The 20,125-nt window shown below is 55.5% G+C and overlaps 1 protein-coding gene across 1 annotated transcript in view; it reads right to left on the reverse strand.

The window, feature by feature from the left end:
- Nucleotides 1-19,006, reverse strand: part of LOC140428166 (conserved oligomeric Golgi complex subunit 3-like) — an 82,425-nt gene extending 63,419 nt beyond the window's left edge. The window contains exons 1-2 of the mRNA XM_072514316.1: nt 18,768-19,006; nt 290-436 (exon numbers count right to left, since the gene is read on the reverse strand). Coding sequence (XP_072370417.1) covers nt 290-436; nt 18,768-18,926 — 306 coding nt within the window. The 5' untranslated portion in view covers nt 18,927-19,006. The remainder of the gene's footprint in view (nt 1-289; nt 437-18,767) is intronic.
- Nucleotides 19,007-20,125: the final 1,119 nt, after the last annotated feature.

The following is a 20,125-nucleotide window of genomic DNA, read 5'->3' on the forward strand; positions in this document are numbered from 1 at the left end:
TGGTAACCCATTTATTTAAAATAGGAAATCTAGGTCAGAGAATTCCAGAAATATAACCAAAGGTGTTTCCACAGGAACGCATATGAAAGAGAATCAGTGGGTATCTATAAAACTGAGTATGGAGCGATTTGACATTGAACACCTTCCGTGAAACAATCCTTTTAAAATTATGCGCCCTTGTTTAATGCACCAATTTTAGGACTTCCCTTCCATTCTGTTCAAACAAAAGGCAATTATTCAAAGTTAATTCTTTCATCTCCTGACTATAATTGTGTCAGTTCTAGAGTACCTGCTGAGCTGTTTCGATTTTCTCATTTTCCATGTCCAAAGCAGTGAAGCCTTTGAGAAGAATATCCTCAGTAGATTGAGGAATTGCAGCAGTAAGAGGAACAGTGATGGATCGCGATGCCAGGCTGCAAAGGTCCTCAATTGGCAGCTGTTGGAAATACAACAGTATTATGGACAGTTTAATTATGCACATAGTAACCTAGGGGTTCAGTGGTTGAATAGTCTGGTCGCGGATGGTGGGGTGGGGGTGGGGGGGGTGGGGGGGGGGGGGGGGGGTGTTGGTTAGCTCAAAGCTCAGTTGGCTTATGATGCAGAGAGATGTCAATAGCACAAGTTCAATTCCCCGTACCAGCTGAGGATACCTTCTCAACCTTGCCCCTTGCCTGAGGTGTGGTGACCCTCAGATTAAGTCACCACCAGTCAGCTCTCTCTCAAAAAAGGGTGAGCAGCCTATGCTCCTCGGGGACTATGACAGCTTTCATGGTAGTGGACTAGCAACCCAGAGGTTGAGAGTTCAAATCACACCATGGCAAGAGTTTGAAAGAATCTGGATATTTATTGGACAGCACCCAGAAAAAGCCATGAAAACTACATGATTATTGTACCCACCCAACTAATGTCCTTTAGAGAAAAGCTCCACACTACCTAGTTGCCTTTTAATAGCTCACGGTAATCAAAAGTGGCTAATGAATGCTGTCTGTTCATCGTCTGCTACACAACAAAAAACAAAGGACTGCTGCAATGATCATGAATACATTAGAGATTGCACATTTAGTATTAACAATTTCTAAAAGTTTTGGTAATAGTTATTTCTGGAGTTCACTTTGAACTAGAAATTGAATCATTGTTATCAGCAGTACAGCCAACAGTTGAGCAAGTGATTTGATGGAGACCACTTGGAAAGCAGTATTTTCACCATGGAACCATCACCAGCTGTCACAGTGTATTGAAAGTTGGACCATCAGTTTTAGACCATTTAAAATTAAATCGCTCCCATTCCCTTTTCCAGGAAAGGGGCAATGTCTTTAGAAGGACTTGACCCACTCACAGGGCAGAATTCTCCCATTTTGAGACAAAGTATGGTGGCGGGTATCACCACCGCCAGCCAGAATGGTAGGATCCTGCAGTGGAACCCTAATTAATTAAGCGCATGTGAGTTCCCCATCGAATCTCCTGGTGGGCCAGCAGCTGATTCGTCCAGCACTCTCAGCTGATGGGTTTGAAGGCGCCATATTTAAACACCAGTTCAGCATACTCATAGCACTCTCTCCAGCCCACCTGTCTTCACCAGACCACGCATGATGTCAACAACCCAAAGGGAAAAGGCTAGCAGCCTCAAGAGGTCTGTTCCTCCGTAATATCGCCCCCCCCTTCCCATCACCCACAAGCCCATCAACGGAAAGGTGCCCATGCCCCACTTGGACCTCTACCCACCGTATCTGGCTGGAGACTTTATGCATTCCCCTGCTGTAAATGATGTGATATGCGACACTGTGACACAGTGGTTAGCACGGCTACCTCACAGCTCTAGGGACCGAGGTTCAATTCCAGCCTTGGTTGTCTGTCTGTGTGGAGTTTGCACTTTCTCTCCATGTCTGCGTGGGTTTCCTCCGGGCGCTCCGGTTTCCTCCCACAGTCTAAAGATGTGCAGGTTAGGTGGATTGGCCATGATAAATTGTCCCTTAGGTGGGGATAGGGTGAGGGTGTGGGCCTAGGTAAGGTACTCTTTTGGTGGGTCGGTGCAGACCCGATGGGCCGAATGGCCTCCTTCTGCATTGTAGGGATTCTATAATATCCCTTTGACCCTATTGTCTGTGAGCTTTTCATGCAGGTTTTTTGGGTCTAGCTCCCCTTCCCTCGGCTTTCCACTGTTCATCTTCTTCATCCCCCTCCTTTGTCCTTTTGCCTGTCATTATGAGCTCTCACTTGGTAACCCTCCTTTCACAGCCTTCCTTCCACATCGTCCCCTTTGTCTTTGCTTGGCCACAACTCCCTCTGACCCCATCTCACCTCGCTCTCCACCCCTGGTCGAACTTTGGACCTTTGTTAAGTTAACGGCATGGGTCCCGCAGCACAGTGCTGTCCAGGTAGACATTGATGTGTGGCACCAGGAGGGAAGGAGACCGACCCCAGGCACAATACTGAACTGAGACGGTGACACAGGAATGTCCAAGGGTCCAGCAGCATGGTGCTGTCCATGAAGACCAGCACGGCTTGGAGATGGAGGCAGGAACAGGTCTATCCTACAGAGTGGTGTATAGTGCATCAGGACAGCACAGTACTATGGCAGAAAGGCTTTATTGCACTCATCTCAAAGCCTCTGGCGAGCTGAGGACTGCTTTGTGCACGTCACTCTTTATCAATCAAGTTTGACGTTAACTTGATTTCCTGTTGGCATGACAAGATTGGAAGGCCTGATGGGACACTGGCGGGCAGTTATTTTAGCATTCATGAGATGCAATAGAATGCAAATGGCTTATTTGTGATACATCCAGGGGACCAGAGTAGAGAGATAGAAGGCTTGCCTCTAAGGAAAGTGGAAAGAAACTTCCGATACCTGGGGATTCAGATCGCTAGGAGCTGGGGAACCTTGCACAGACTTAATCTGACACGGTTGGTAGAACAAATGGAGGAGGACTTCAAGAGGTGGGACATGCAGCCTCTATCGCTGGCGGGCAGGGTGCAAGCAATTAAGATGATGGTCCTCCCGAGGTTCTTATTTGTATTTCAATGTCTCCCTATACTAATCACTAAGACCTTTTTTAATAAAATAGACAGGAGCATCACGAGCTTCGTGTGGGCAGGGAAAGTTCCGAGAGTAAGGAGGGGGTTCCTTCAGCGTAGTAGGGACAGAGGAGGATTGGCACTACCGAACTTGGGCGATTACTATTGGGCCGCCAATGTGGCAATGATACGTAAATGGATGATGGAGGGTGAGGGAGCGGCGTGGGAAAGACTGGAGAGAAAGTCCTGTAAAGGGACGAGTTTAGAGGCACTGGTGACGGCGCCGCTACCGATCTCACCTAAAAAGTTTACCACGAACCCGGTGGTGGCGGCAACATTGAATATCTGGGGACAGTGGAGGCGACAGAGAGGGGTGCGGGGAGCCCTGGTGGGGTCCCCAATCAGGAACAACCATAGGTTCGCCCCAGGAAGAATGGATGGAGGATTTCAGAGCTGGTTCCAGTTGGGAATTAGGAGGGTGGGAGATTTATTTATAGATGGGACTTTTGCGAGCTTGGGAGCATTGGAGGAAAAGTATAAGTTGCCCCGGGGAAATTTCTTGAGATATATGCAGGTGAGGGCATTTACTAGACAACAGGTGAGGGAATTTCCATTGCTCCCGACACAGGGGATACAGGACAGGGTGCTTTCAGGGGTGTGGGTCGGAGAGGGCAAGGTGTCAGAGATTTACCGAGAGATGAGGGAAGAGGGGGAGGAGTCGGTGGGCGAACTAAAAGGAAAGTGGGAAGAAGAACTAGGGGAGGAGATAGAGGAGGGTATGTGGGCTGATGCCCTAAGCAGGGTAAATTCCTCTTCCTCATGCGCCAGGCTTAGCCTGATTCAATTTAAGGTGCTACATAGAGCACACATAACGGGAGCAAGATTGAGCAGGTTCTTTGGAGTGGAGGACAAATGTGGGAGGTGTGGCGGGAGCCCGGCAAACCACGCACATATGTTTTGGGCATGCCCGGCACTGGAAGGGTATTGGAAGGGAGTGACGGGAGTGATTTCGCGGGTGGTGAAGGCCCGGGTCAAACCAGGCTGGGGGTTAGCTCTATTTGGAGTTGCGGAAGAGCCGGGAGTGCAGGAGGCGAAAGAGGCCGACGTTGTGGCCTTTGCGTCCCTAGTAGCCCGGCGCAGGATCCTACTCATGTGGAAGGAGGCGAAACCCCCCGGACTGGAGGCCTGGGTAAATGATATGGCGGGGTTCATTAAATTGGAGCAGATAAAGTTTGCCCTGAGAGGATCGGCTCAAGGGTTCACCAGGCAGTGGCAGCCATTTCTCGACTACCTAGGGGAACGTTAGAGGGAAGACAGATGACCAGCAGCAGCAACCCAGGGGGAGGGGGGGGGGGGGGAGGGGGGGTTTAGTTTAGGTCAAAGATAAAGGGGTTTTGTTACTTGTGTATTGTTTAAAATTTCTGTATTGTTATTGTTGCGTTTGCTTTGTAAGAGGGGAAAAATTGTTGTTTGGGAAAAAATTTTCAATAAAACATTTATAAAAAAAAAAAAAAGAATGCAAATGGCATGTGCTCCACCTGCCAGTGGGATGATTGAGCTGCCATTAACCCGCCCATTGGGAGAGTCACAACGTCATTTTACACCGACAAGTTTCCGACTTCTCTTTTTTCTAATTTTCCAATTAAGGGCCAATTTAGCATGGTCAATCCACCCTACACATCTGTGTGTTGTGGGGGTGAGACTCATGCAGACACGGGGAGAATGTGCAAACTCCACACGACAATGACCTGGGGCTGGGATCAAACCTGGGTCCTCGGCGCCGGGAGGCAGCAGTGCTAATCACTGCACCACCGTGCCGCCCTTGGGTTTTCAATTTCTCCACTCCCCCTAGATTCCCCATGCCCGACCGCCATCAAACCCAGAGAATTCCGCCGATAGAATATGACCAGGGTAGTTGATTAGCCCTCTCCTCTCATGTGTTGTCTGTGTATCATTTGCTTGGGGAAGACACAAGTAGTCAAATGTTTCCCTGATCAGCCTCCCACCTTTAACAAACTTCAGTTCATCCAGTATTTGCTGCCTGTACTGCACCAAGTCCCATTCACCCTTGTGCTTGCCAACCAACATTGGCTCCTACTCTGACAATGCCTTCACTTTAAAATCTTCACCCGAATGTTCAAAGCTCTCCAAAGCCTTGCACCTTCCTTTTTTTTTTGCAACCTCCGCCATCGCCACAACTTTCTGGGATTTCCATTCTCCTCCAATTTTCGTCTTTTATGCATCCTGGATTTTTGGACCGCTCGTAGAATCAGGAGAATTTTACAACACAGGAGGAGGTCATCGTGTCTGCACCGGCTCCAGAAAGAGCTTCCTAGCCAGTCCCATTCTCTGCCCTGTCTCCGAAGCCCTCTAAATTAATCACTTTCAAATACATATCCAGCTCTCTTTTGAAACATCCAATGGAATCCTCCTCCACCTCACTCCCCCAGGCAGCGCATTCCAAAGCCCAACAACTGAGTGAAGATGTTTCTCCTCCTCTCACTCATGCTCTCTTGCTAACCATTTGAATTTGAAAGTCAGTGACTAATAACAGACTTGCCAATTAGTGGAAACAGAATATCCTTCTTTACTCTGTCAAAATTGTTCATAATTTTGAACACTTCAATAAGGTCACCTCTTCATCTTCTCTGCTCTAAGGAAAAGCAAGCCCAATTTCTCAAATCTTTCCTTGTATCTAAAATTCCTCATTCCTGGCATCATTCTAGTAAATCTCCTCTGCACTCTCTCTAGGGCTTTAACAGCCTTCCTGAAATAAGGTGCCCAGAACTGAACACAATATTCAAATATGGTCTGACCAATGATCTGTAGAGGTGGAGCATCGCTTCCTTGTTTTTATACTCTATGTCTCTATTCATAAACCCAACGATGCTGTAAGCCTTCTTAACTGTTTCAACTTGTCTGGCCACCTTCAGAGAATTATGCGCTTGAACCCTGAGGCCTCTTTGCTCCTGTACTCCCCTCAAAGTTGTACCACTGAGCCTGTATTGTCTCCCCATATTTCTCCCAAAATGCATTCCTCACATTTCTCTGCACTGAAGTTCACCTGGCAGGTGTCTGCCATTTGGCCAACTTGTCAATGTCCCTCTAAAGTCGCTCAGCATCATCTTCACAATACACTATTCCCCCTGGTTTCGTATCATCTGCAAATGTAGAGATTTTGCCCTCAGCACCCATCTCCAAATCAGAAAAAGCAAGAGTCCCAACATTAGCCCTTGGGGAATACCACTTTCAACTCGTCTCCAGTCTGAGAAATTACCATGTAGACCTACCCTCTGTTTCCTATCTCTTAGCCAACTTTAATCCATGCTGCCAATCCCAAATATTTCTAATTTGCTAATCAACCTGCCATGTGGCACTGTATCAACTGCTTTCTGAGTCCAAATATACAACATCCACAACACCACCCTCATCTACTGCCTGTGTCACCTTGTCAAAGAACTCAATTAAATTGGTCTGACATGGATCATGGCTGATTTGAAAGTAGCCTCAAATCTGCACTCTGCCTAGCCCCGATAACCGATCACCCCCTTGCTTACCAAAAATCTATCCACCTGTGCCTTAAAAATATTCAAAGACTCTGCTTACACCACCTTTTCAGGAAGAACAGGGGCTGGATTCTCCGCACCCCGATGCCAAAATTGCGGCCGGCGCGGGGGCGGAGAATCCATTTTGTGGCACGGAATCAGGACCGGCGTCGATACACCGATTCTGGAGGCCCCGAAAGCGGCGTACACGCCGCCCAGCACCTACTTGGGGCCATTGATGGAGGCCTGCTCCGCCATTCTCCACCCCTGACCAGCAGAAGCCCCGACTACGTAGATCTAATGTGGTCCAGCCGGTAAGGAAAATAGCATGGCGGCTGCGGAGTAAGTCTGCGGCCGCCCTGGTCGGAGGCGGGCCGATCGGAGGGCCTTACACACGGCCGGGAAAGGCGTGTGCGGGCGGTCAGGATCGGGTGCGCAGCCAATCATAAGAACATACAGTGCAGGAGGCCATTCGGCCCATTGAGTCTGCACCGACCCACTTAATCCAATTAAGCCCTCACTTCCACCCTATCCCTGTAACCCCATAACCCCTCCTAACCGTTTTTTTTTGGACACTAAGGGCAATTTATCATGGCCAATCCACCTACCCTGCACATCTTTGGACTGTGGGAGGAAACCGGAGCACCCGGAGGAGACCCACGCACACACGGGGAGAACGTGCAGATTCCGCACAGACAGTGACCCAGTGGGGAATTGAACCTGGGACCATGGCGCTGTGAAGCCACAGTGCTATCCACTTGTGCTACCGTGTTCCCCAGGTTCGGGAGGTTTATTTTCAGGATCCAGCTCCGCGGCCCGAGTCCGCCATGGTGCACGGCACGGCTGCTGGCAGCCGCCGTCGTGCGCATGCACGGCCTCCGACCTAGAAGTGCGGGGGCCCATATCTGTAGTAAAAGCTGCTAGATTTACGCTGGGTCCCTGCTAGCCCCCTGCAGGGCGAGGAATATGTGGTCCTTTCATGCCAGCTTTCCTAGCGTGAAAGTCCACAGTTCTGACGTCAGCTTGGGGACATAGTCCCAATAACGGTAAAATTCAGCCCCAGGTCTCCCATGCTCGACAGATTTGCGGAGAAGGAATCTCAGCATCTGACCTTATTGGGTGCTACATAAGGGTTACAGGAAGACATGGTCAATCAGCCATAGATCACAGAATCCCTACAGTGCAGAAGGAGGCCATTCAGCCCTTCGGGTCTGCACTGATTCTCCGAAAAAGCATCCTACCTAGGCCCACTCCTCTACTCTATCCCTGTAACCCTGTACATTGATCATGGCCAACCCACCTATTCTGCACATCGTTGGACACGAAAGGGCAATTCAGCATGACCCAATTCACCTGGATAGGAGCGAAAGCAACAGGGTAGTCGTTATGGGGGACTTGAACTTTCCAAATATTGACTGGAAACGCGATAGTTTGAGTACTTTAGATGGGTCCGTTTTTGTCCAATGTGCGCAGGAGGGTTTCCTGACACAGTATGTAGATAGGCCAACGAGAGGCGAGGCCATATTGGATTTGGTACTGGGTAATGAACCAGGACAGGTGTTAGATTTGGAGGTAGGTGAGCACTTTGGTGATAGTGACCACAATTCGATTAAGTTTACTTTAGTGATGGAAAGGGATAGGTATATACCGCAGGGCAAGAGTTATATCTGGGGGAAAGGCAATTATGATGCGATGAGGCAAGACCTAGGATGCATCGGATGGAGAGGAAAACTGCAGGGGATGGGCACAATGGAAATGTGGAGCTTGTTCAAGGAACAGCTACTGCGTGTCCTAGATAAGTATGTACCGGTCAGGCAGGGAGGAAGTGGTCGAGCAAGGGAACCATGGTTTACTAAAGCAGTCGAAACACTTGTCAAGAGGAAGAAGGAGGCTTATGTAAAGATGAGACATGAAGGTTCAGTTAGGGCGCTCGAGAGTTACAAGTTAGCTAGGAAGGACCTAAAGAGAGAGCCAAGAAGAGCCAGGAAGGGACATGAGAAGTCTTTGGCAGGTAGGATCAAGGATAGCCCTAAAGCTTTCTATAGATATGTCAGGAATAAACGAATGACGAGGGTAAGAGTAGGGTCAGTCAAGGACAGTAGTGGGAAGTTGTGCTTGGAGTCCGAGGAGATAGGAGAGGTGCTAAATGAATATTTTTCGTCAGTATTCACACAGGAAAAAGACAATGTTGTCGAGGAGAATACAGAGATTCAGGCTACTAGACTAGAAGGGCTTGAGGTTCATAAAGAGGTGTTAGCAATTCTGGAAAGTGTGAAAATAGATAAGCCCCCTGGGCCGGATGGGATTTATCCAAGGATACTCTGGGAAGCTAGGGAGGTGATTGCTGAGCCTTTGCTTTGATCTTTAAGTCATCTTTGTCTACAGGAATAGTGCCAGAAGACTGGAGGATAGCAAATGTTGTCCCCTTGTTCAAGAAGGGGAGTAGAGACAACTCTGGTAACTATAGACCAGTGAGTCTTACTTCTGATGTGGGCAAAATCTTGGAAAGGTTTATAAGAGATAGGATGTATAATCATCTGGAAAGGAATAATTTGATTCGAGATAGTCAACACGGTTTTGTGAAGGGTAGGTCGTGCCTCACAAACCTTATTGAGTTCTTTGAGAAGGTGACCAAACAGGTGGATGAGGGTAAAGCAGTTGATGTGGTGTATATGGATTTCAGTAAAGCGTTTGATAAGGTTCCCCACGGTAGGCTACTGCAGAAAATACGGAGGCATAGGATTCAGGGTGATTTAGCAGTTTGGATCAAAAATTGGCTAGCTGGAAGAAGACAAAGGGTGGTGGTTGATGGGAAATGTTCAGACTGGAGTCCAGTTACTAGTGGTGTACCACAAGGATCTGTTTTGGGGCCACTGCTGTTTGTCATTTTTATAAATGACCTGGAGGAGGACGTAGAAGGATGGGTGAGTAAATTTGCAGATGACACTAAAGTCGGTGGAGTTGTGGACAGTGCGGACGGATGTTACAAATTACAGAGGGACATAGATAAGCTGCAGCCCTGGGCTGAGAGGTGACAAATGGAGTTTAATGCAGAAAAATGTGAGGTGATTCATTTTGGAAGGAATAACAGGAAGACAGAGTACTGGGCTTATGGTAAGATTCTTGGCAGTGTGGATGTGCAGAGAGATCTGAGTGTCCATGTGCATAGATCCCTGAAAGTTGCCACCCAGGTTGAGAGGGTTGTTAAGGCGGCGTACGGGGTGTTAGCTTTTATTGGTAGAGAGATTGAGTTTCAGAGCCATGAGGTCATGTTGCAGCTGTACAAAACTCTGGTGCAGCCGCATTTGGAGTATTGCATGCAATTCTGGTCGCCGCATTATAGGAAGGATGTGGAAGCATTGGAACGGGAGCAGAGGAGATTTACTGGTATGGTGGGAAGATCTTATGAGGAAAGGCTGAGGGACTTGAGGCTGTTTTCGTTAGAGAGAAGAAGGTTAAGAGGTGACTTAATTGAGGCATACAAGATGATCAGAGGATTGGATAGGGTGGACAGTGAGAGCCTTCTTCCTCAGATGGTGATGTCTAACACGAGGGGACATAGCTTTAAATTGAGGGGAGATAGATATAAGACAGATGTCAGAGGTAGGTTCTTTACTCAGAGAGTAGTAAGGGCGTGGAATGCCCTGTCTGCAACAGTAGTGGACTTGCCAACACTAAGGGCATTCAAATGGTCATTGGATAGACATATGGACGATAAGGGAATAGTGTAGATGGGCTTTAGAGTGGTTTCACAGGTCGGCGCAACATCGAGGGCCGAAGGGCCTGTACTGCGCTGTAATGTTCTATAACCTGCATATCTGCAATGGGTGACTGATCTCCTCAATTATCATTAAGAATTTGCACTTATGTTACATCCCAAGGTGCTTCACTGTAAACTGACACCGAGCCATAGGAAGTAACATTAGGACAGGTGGCTAAATGTTTGGTTGAAGAGGTAGGTGTTAAGGATGGTCTTAAAGCAGGAGAGAGTGGAACAACCAGTTGGCTACAACTAGATAAGGGGCAGTGGAACCAGGCAAGCTCAGTCTGACTCCTCCTGATGCTCCATCAAGTGCCTTGGGGCTTGTTAATACATGAAAAGCACAAGATAAATATAAGTTGTGGTTAGTTGCCCTGTTTGAATTGCATGTGCTGGCAGAGGCCGTCTTTGTTTTAAACACACTAGCACCTTGTGATGGGTCAATCCAGAGTCAGAACACCAAGATCTATTAAAATCAGTAACTTGATAAATAAAGCAGGCATGGGAATGAGGAATGAAACATTATCCATCAGGTCTGAGGCTCCATGATACATGCCTGTATAGCTGATGAGAAAACCTTGGTTGCCCCTGCTTATGGACAGTATAGAGACTTTATCCTGCCAATAAGGATTTGGATAATTCACAAAAACATCCCATGGAACTTCACTGTGTCAATTGAAATTATTATGAGGGTGAATAAAGACTTCTTTTTAGGGGAAATGAATTTTAAATGTAGTTTTACTGGAGGTAGAGAAGTTTAAGGGGGAAGACTGCAGAGCCTTGGGTGAGGTGATTGGGCCCGACAATTACCTTGTCTAAGTTCTTACCGCTAGTGATAAAACATTGAAAATCTGAATGCCCAATTGATTTGAGATGAAGTAACTCTTATCTTAAATGATTGGGTCAATGGGTTTTTGTTAAAATGGGCTGGACTTTGCAGTCAGTGGCAAAGCACCAGCATTAACTGCTGACCTCAGGAAACTGCCCACAAAGATCTGGCGATCTCTGTGGAGCAGGCTTTCATTTCCCACGTCAGCTTGTTTCTGGCACCAAGTCAAGGGAACTTCAGGTGTGCACCATCAATGATGTCAGAATGCAGGGTAAGCAGCCAATCACAATGAAGTATTCTAATAGACAGCAAACCCAGGAAGTAAAAATGACTGAATCCCTTCACTTTTAATTTTCCATCTTAAGTGATGGCAAAATAAATTGGGACATATATATGAGATTACAATGGAAGATAAAATATCAAACAAACTTCGGAATAAAAATAAAAGATATGCAGAATTTCTTATCATAATGGAGAAATTTGACATTCAACAAATATAAAATTACTCTTTCAAAGTCAATAAGGGTGGTTAGCAGTAATGATGAATTAATTATGCCTTTAAAAACCAATCGGCAACGCACTGGAGAGAGAAGAGATTTACAAGAATGGTTCCAGGGCGGAGAAACATCAGTTATGAGGATAGATTGGAGAGGTTGGGACTGTTCTCCTTGGGGAGAAGGCGGCCAAGAGGAAATTTGATAGGGATGTTCAAAATCATAAGGGGACTGGACAGAGTAGATAGGGAGATCCTGCTTGTAAAAGGATCAAGAACAAGAGGGCACAGCTTGAAAATTATTTGCAAAAGAAGAAAATGTGATGTGAGAAAAATCTTTTTCACACGAGTAGTTGGGGTCTGGAATGCGCTGCCTGGAAACATGGTAGAGGCAGGTTCAATCAAAGCACTGAACAAAGCATCAGACAGGATTTACGCTCCCAATTCGGATACATAGGGACTGGGAGAGGAGTGAACCTACATAGAACATCAACCAAGTTAATAGCAATCACTCTGGGGGAATGAACTGATCACAAGTACCTTAACTCCAAATACTCTCTCCTGACACAACCCAAATGTGCATGGAAGCTCATGACTGTACTGCTGGCTGTTTCTCCACAGTTCAAGCTGAGCTAGTGCAACATACTCTCTTCCACCTTCTTCCATCAGGAAAAAGATACAAAAGTTTCAGGTCATGTACCAACCTATTCAAGAACAGCTTCTTCCCTGCTGCCAGCATACTTTTGAATGAACTTGCCTCGTATTAAGTCGATCTTTTCTCTACACCCTAGCTATGACTGTGACATTATATTCTGCAGTCTCTCCTTCCTTCCCTATGTACAGTATGCGTTGTCTATATAGCATGCAAGAAACAATACCTTTCACTCTATACTAATACATGTGACAATAATGAATCAAATCAAAAAAATCAATTTTACTTGCCTTTCTGCTCTTCCAGAAATACAGAACTTGCACTTCTGCAACACATTTCACAACCTTAGCGTACCTCTCAGCACTTTCGAGCTATTGAAGAACTTTTAAAGTGCAGTTTTAATGTCAACACGTAGTAGCCAATTTTCACTACAGTCAGGTCCCACAAACAGCAATGTGATGGTGGCCAGAGAACATGTTTTCGTGTTGGTTGAAGGAGAAATAGTGACCTGGACACTGGGGGAGAGAATCCCTAGTTCTCTTGTGAAATAGTGCCAGGAGATCTTTGACCTCCATCAGAAAGGGAAAACGGTGCTTCAGTTTAAATGGCAGCACTTCCCCAGTGTTCCCTCAGAACTGCACTGGCAATTCTGGCCTGGCCTGGATCATGTGCTCATTCCCTAGATTGGGACTTGAGCCCAGCTTCTCCTCATTCAGGCACTGGGTCACTGGATCCTGGTGGCAGCTCTGCATGTGTAGAACGACGTGAACTGGCAGGATACGGAAGTGACGCACAATCCAAGTGAATTTGTCGAACAACAAATCTGTAAGTTAGTTCTGCACTGGATTCTTGCAGAAAACTAGTCCAATTGAAGGCCCTCCTTCTCAACCTTTCCCCTCGCCTGAGGTGTGGTGATCCCCTCAAAAGGGAAAGCAACCTATGGTCATCTGGGACTATGGAGAATTTACCTTTACTGTACTCTAATCCTCCATAGCACAGAATCTAAACTGACACTCCAGTACAGCAACGAGGGAGTGCGGCAGTGAAATGCCAGTTTTCAAATGAGACACGAAACTCCGGCTACCCTTTCAAAATAACACATGGAAACTTTGCAAAGAGTAGGGAATTCTCAGTGATCTGGTCAATATTTGTCTCTGTTACATCACCAAAACAAAATTAGCTGGTCATTTATTACAGAGCTGGTTGTGAGACCAAGCCGTGAGTAAGTTAGCTGTCACGTTTCTTACATTACAATCATGACGACAGTTCAGAAGAACTTCATTGGCTGTGAGTGCTCTCGGGTATCATGAGATTGTGAAAGGCACTATATTAATGCATTTATTTTATCATTTATATGCACCATGTACTAAATGCAATCCCATCCATCATACAAACCCTTTACTATCCACTAATCCACCAGAAAAATAAAAAGTTTATTTTGTAGCAGTTCTGTTCCAATCCAAACAATGGTTTGATAGGTGTGCATCAGCAGACAAAATGTAAAAGCTTGTATCATCACTTTATAAAAAACTCCCACCAGTTTACATTCCGTTTACTACCCTTCCACCTCGAGACAATGTCTCCCTGTCTTTTGTGCACTCACTAATACCTTACCCAAGCTTACAGTGCTGGCAAAGATATCAAGTGGTGGCAAAGTTTTTACTCACCAGAAGGATTAATAATAATAATAATTTAATCTTTATTATTGTCACAAGTAGGCTTACATTAACACTGCAATAAAGTCACTGTGAAAATCCCCTAGTCGCCACATTCCGGCACCTGTTCGGGTTCACAAGACAATTCAGAATGTCCAATTCACCTACAGCACGTCTTTCGGGACTGTGGGAGGAAACCGGAGCACCCGGAGGAAACCCAAGCAGACACGAGGAGAATGTGCAGACTCCACACAGACAGTGACCCAAGCTGGGAATCGAACCTGGTACCCTGGAGCTGTGAAGCAACAGTGCTACCATTTCATTGACAGATTTCAAGCGGGAGTCATAGATTCTCTACAGTGCAGAAGGAGGCCATTTGGCCCATGGAGTCTGCATGACCATTTGAAAGACCACTCTAGACAGTCCCCGTCCTATCCCGGTCACCCAACCTAACCTTTGGACACGAAGGGGCAATTTATCATGGCCATTCCACCTAACCTGCACATCTTTGGACTGTGGAGGAAACCAGAGTACCCGGAGGAAACCCACACAGACACGAGAAGTGCAAACTCCACACAGACAGTAACCCGCGACCGGAATTGAACTTGGGCCTCTGGCGCTGTGAGGCAGCAGTGCTAACCACTGTGCCACCGTGCCACCCACACGGGATAATGATCAGCAGAGTAGAAACTTGGATAGGTGCTCCCCTGTGACACCCCACACCACACCCACCCCATTACGATACTATAGGAGCCACAGAGAACAGCAATCTCGGAACAGAAAAGGGAGCACCCTGGTATCAACACATCAGCAACAGTGGGTTGCGGATGGGTCGGGGACAGGGCAGAGGGGTTGCGGACGGGACGGGGCAGGGCGTTGCGGGCGGGGACGGGGTAGGAAGTTGCGGGCGGGGACGGGGCAGGAAGTTGCGGGCGGGGGCGGGGAAGGGGAAGGACGTTGCGGGCGGGGATGGGGAAGGACGTTGCAGTGGGGGCATTGGACGGGGGGGGGGCAGTAGACGGGGGGGGCAGTGGACGGGGGGGGGCAGTGGACGGGGGGGGGGCAGTGGACGGTGGGGGGGCAGTGGACGGGGGGGGGGCAGTGGACGGGGGGGGGGCAGTGGACGGGGGGGGGGCAGTGGACGGGGGGGGGGCAGTGGACGGGGGGGGGGCAGTGGACGGGGGGGGGGCAGTGGACGGGGGGGGCAGTGGACGGGGGGGGGCAGTGGACGGGGGGGGGCAGTGGACGGGGGGGGGGCAGTGGACGGGGGGGGGGCAGTGGACGGGGGGGGGGCAGTGGACGGGGGGGGGCAGTGGACGGGGGGGGGCAGTGGACGGGGGGGGGGGCAGTGGACGGGGGGGGGGGCAGTGGACGGGGGGGGGGGCAGTGGACGGGGGGGGGCAGTGGACGGGGGGGGGGGCAGTGGACGGGGGGGGGGCAGTGGACGGGGGGGGGCAGTGGACGGGGGGGGGGCAGTGGACGGGGGGGGGCAGTGGACGGGGGGGGCAGTGGACGGGGGGGGGGCAGTGGACGGGGGGGGGGGCAGTGGACGGGGGGGGGGCAGTGGACGGGGGGGGGCAGTGGACGGGGGGGGCAGTGGACGGGGGGGGGGCAGTGGACGGGGGGGGGGCAGTGGACGGGGGGGGGCAGTGGACGGGGGGGGGGGCAGTGGACGGGGGGGGCAGTGGACGGGGGGGGGCAGTGGACGGGGGGGGGGCAGTGGACGGGGGGGGGCAGTGGACGGGGGTGGGCAGTGGACGGGGGGGGGCAGTGGACGGGGGGGGCAGTGGACGGGGGGGGCAGTGGACGGGGGGGGCAGTGGACGGGGGGGGCAGTGGACGGGGGGGGGCAGTGGACGGGGGGGGGCAGTGGACGGGGGGGGGCAGTGGACGGGGGGGGGGCAGTGGACGGGGGGGGGGGCAGTGGACGGGGGGGGGGCAGTGGACGGGGGGGGGGCAGTGGACGGGGGGGGGCAGTGGACGGGGGGGGCAGTGGACGGGGGGGGGGCAGTGGACGGGGGGGGGCAGTGGACGGGGGGGGGGCAGTGGACGGGGGGGGCAGTGGACGGGGGGGGCAGTGGACGGGGGGGGGGCAGTGGACGGGGGGGGGGCAGTGGACGGGGGGGGGGCAGTGGACGGGGGGGGGCAGTGGACGGGGGGGGGCAGTGGACGGGGGGGGGCAGTGGACGGGGGGGGGCAGTGGACGGGGGGGGGCAGTGGACGGGGGGGGGGCAGTGGACGGGGGGGGGGCAGTGGACGGGGGGGGGCAGTGGACGGGGGGGGGGCAGTGGACGGGGGGGGGCAGTGGACGGGGGGGGCAGTGGACGGGAGGGGGGCAGTGGACGGGAGGGGGCAGTGGACGGGGGGGGCAGTGGACGGGGGGGGGCAGTGGACGGGGGGGCAGTGGACGGGGGGGGCAGTGGACGGGGGGGGCAGTGGACGGGGGGGGGGCAGTGGACGGGGGGGGGGCAGTGGACGTGGGGGGGGGCAGTGGACGGGGGGGGCAGTGGACGGGGGGGGGCAGTGGACGGGGGGGGGCAGTGGACGGGGGGGGGGCAGTGGACGGGGGGGGCAGTGGACGGGGGGGCAGTGGACGGGGGGGCAGTGGACGGGGGGGCAGTGGACGGGGGGGGCGGGCAGTGGACGGGGGGGGGCAGTGGACGGGGGGGGGGGCAGTGGACGGGGGGGGGGCAGTGGACGGGGGGGGTGGGGGGGGGGGCAGTGGCCGGGGGGGTGGGGGGGGCAGTGGCCGGGGGGGTGGGGGGGGGCAGTGGCCGGGGGGGTGGGGGGGGCAGTGGCCGGGGGGTGGGGGGGGGCAGTGGCCGGGGGGGTGGGGGGGGCAGTGGCCGGGGGGTGGGGGGGGCAGTGGCCGGGGGGGTGGGGGGGCAGTGGCCGGGGGGGGTGGGGGGGGGCAGTGGCCGGGGGGGTGGGGGGGGCAGTGGCCGGGGGGGTGGGGGGGGCAGTGGCCGGGGGGGTGGGGGGGCAGTGGCCAGGGGGTGGGGGGGCAGTGGTGGGGGGGGCAGTGGCCGGGGGGGTGGGGGGGCAGTGGCCGGGGGGGTGGGGGGGGCAGTGGCCGGGGGGGTGGGGGGGGCAGTGGCCGGGGGGGTGGGGGGGCAGTGGCCGGGGGGGTGGGGGGGCAGTGGCCGGGGGGGGTGGGGGGGGGGCAGTGGCCGGGGGGTGGGGGGGGGCAGTGGCCGGGGGGTGTGGGGGGCAGTGGCCGGGGGGGGTGGGGGGGCAGTGGCCAGGGGGGTGGGGGGGCAGTGGGTGGGGGGGGCAGTGGCCGGGGGGGTGGGGGGGGCAGTGGCCGGGGGGGTGGGGGGGGGCAGTGGCCGGGGGGGTGGGGGGGGCAGTGGCCGGGGGGGTGGGGGGGGCAGTGGCCGGGGGGGGTGGGGGGGGCAGTGGCCGGGGGGTGGGGGGGGGCAGTGGCCGGGGGGGTGGGGGGGGCAGTGGCCGGGGGGTGGGGGGGGCAGTGGCCGGGGGGGGTGGGGGGGGCAGTGGCCGGGGGGGGTGGGGGGGGCAGTGGCCAGGGGGGTGGGGGGGCAGTGGGTGGGGGGGGCAGTGGCCGGGGGGGTGGGGGGGCAGTGGCCGGGGGGGGGGCAGTGTCCCGGGGGGGGGGGTGGCAGTGTCCCGGGGGGGGGCAGTGTCCCGGGGGGGGGGGCAGTGTCCCGGGGGGGGGGGCAGTGTCCCGGGGGGGGGGGGGCAGTGTCCCGGGGGGGGGCAGTGTCCCGGGGGGGGGGGGGCAGTGTCCCGGGGGGGGGGGGCAGTGTCCCGGGGGGGGCAGTGTCCCGGGGGGGGGGCAGTGTCCCGGGGGGGGGGGGGTGGCAGTGTCCCGGGGGGGGGCAGTGTCCCGGGGGGGGGGGGGGGGCAGTGTCCCGGGGGGGGGGGGGGGGCAGTGTCCCGGGGGGGGGGGGGGGGCAGTGTCCCGGGGGGGGGGGCAGTGTCCCGGGGGGGGGGGGGGCAGTGTCCCGGGGGGGGGGGGGCAGTGTCCCGGGGGGGGGGGGGGGGGGGGGGAGTGTCCCGGGGGGGGGGGGCAGTGTCCCGGGGGGGGGGGCAGTGTCCGGGGGGGGGGGGGCAGTGTCCGGGGGGGGGGCAGTGTCCCGGGGGGGGGGCAGTGTCCGGGGGGGGGGGGGCAGTGTCCCGGGGGGGGGGGGGGGCAGTGTCCCGGGGGGGGGGGGCAGTGTCCCGGGGGGGGGGGGGGCAGTGTCCCGAGGGGGGGGGGCAGTGGCCCGGGGGGGGGGGGGTGGCAGTGGCCCGGGGGGGGGGGGTGGCAGTGGCCCGGGGGGGGGGGGTGGCAGTGGCCCGGGGGGGGGGGGGTGGCAGTGGCCCGGGGGGGGGGGGGGGTGGCAGTGGCCCGGGGGGGGGGGGGGTGGCAGTGGCCCGGGGGGGGGGGGGTGGCAGTGGCCCGGGGGGGGGGGGCAGTGTCCCGGGGGGGGGGGGGGCAGTGTCCCGGGGGGGGGGGGGCAGTGGCCCGGGGGGGGCAGTGGCCCGGGGGGGGGGGGGGGTGGCAGTGGCCCGGGGGGGGGGGGGGCAGTGTCCCGGGGGGGGCAGTGGCCCGGGGGGGGGGGCAGTGGCCCGGGGGGGGGGGGCTCTCTCCGGGTTTAAGTCTCTCACCCGCCCCGCCGCCAAATCCCGCCTACGTGGCACCGACACCCGGGAACATCTGGAGATCCGGCCCAACGCCTCCCGGCCGGGGAGGGAGGGAGAGGCCGCCCCGGGAACCCCGCACCGCGGGCCCGCAGACTACCCGGGTCCGGCTGGCTGCTGCCGGGGGTCCAGGCCGGGGCCTGGCGGCGGCGCCGCTGCGGCGCCGCTCCACACTCACCTGGGCCGGTAAGGGCGTGTTGTCGGCGGCGGCCCGGAGCTCGGCCACACTCTCCCGCTGGGTGTCGGTGAGCGGGGCGCTGGGCTCCGGGCCGCGATCCCACAGCGACAGCTTGTCCCGGCTCCACTGCTCAGTCCCCTCCGCAGACACCTCCGCCATTCTGTTCCGGGGCTCCACACAGGCCCCGGCCAGAGTTTACCCCGGAAACAGTGTCGGAGCTCCGGCACCTCCCACAACAGCAGCTCCGCACCGCGATCAGGAGCACTGGCACCGAGATCAGGAGCACTGGCACCGCGATCAGGAGCACTGGCACCGAGATCAGGAGCACTGGCACCGCGATCAGGGGCACTGGCACCGCGATCAGGAGCACTGGCACCGAGATCAGGAGCACTGGCACCGCGATCAGGGGCACTGGCACCGCGATCAGGAGCACTGGCACCGAGATCAGGGGCACTGGCACCGCGATCAGGAGCACTGGCACCGCGATCAGGGGCACTGGCACCGCGATCAGGGGCACTGGCACCGCGATCAGGGGCACTGGCACCGCGATCAGGAGCACTGGCACCGCGATCAGGGGCACTGGCACCGCGATCAGGGGCACTGGCACCGCGATCAGGGGCACTGGCACCGCGATCAGGGGCACTGGCACCGAGATCAGGAGCACTGGCACCGCGATCAGGAGCACTGGCACCGAGATCAGGAGCACTGGCACCGAGATCAGGAGCACTGGCACCGCGATCAGGGGCACTGGCACCAAGTTCAGGAGCACTGGCACCGAGATCAGGAGCACTGGCACCGCGATCAGGGGCACTGGCACCTCGATCAGGGGCACTGGCCCCGGGATCAGGAGCACTGGCACCAAGTTCAGGAGCACTGCCACCGCGATCAGGACCCCCACCTTGGCCACTGCCCCCCCCCCCCGGCCACTGCCCCCCCGGCCACTACCCACCCCCGGCCACTGCCCCCCCTGGCCACTGCCCCCCCCCGGGCACTGGCACCGGGATCAGGAGCACTGGCACCAAGTTCAGGAGCACTGGCACCGCGATCAGGAGCACTGGCACCGGGATCAGGGGCACTGGCACCGCGATCAGGGGCACTGGCACCGCGATCAGGAGCACTGGCACCACGATCAGGAGCACTGGCACTGCGATCAGGAGCACTGGCACCGAGATCAGGAGCACTGGCACCAAGTTCAGGAGCACTGGCACCGGGATCAGGAGCACTGGCACCGGGATCGGGGGCACTGGCACCACGATCAGGGGCACTGGCACCGCGATCAGGAGCACTGGCACCACGATCAGGAGCACTGGCACCGAGATCAGGAGCACTGGCACCGCGATCAGGTGCACTGGCACCGA

The sequence above is a fragment of the Scyliorhinus torazame genome, chromosome 8 (genome assembly GCF_047496885.1).
Source record: "Scyliorhinus torazame isolate Kashiwa2021f chromosome 8, sScyTor2.1, whole genome shotgun sequence".
Classification (NCBI taxonomy): Eukaryota; Metazoa; Chordata; class Chondrichthyes; order Carcharhiniformes; family Scyliorhinidae; genus Scyliorhinus; species Scyliorhinus torazame.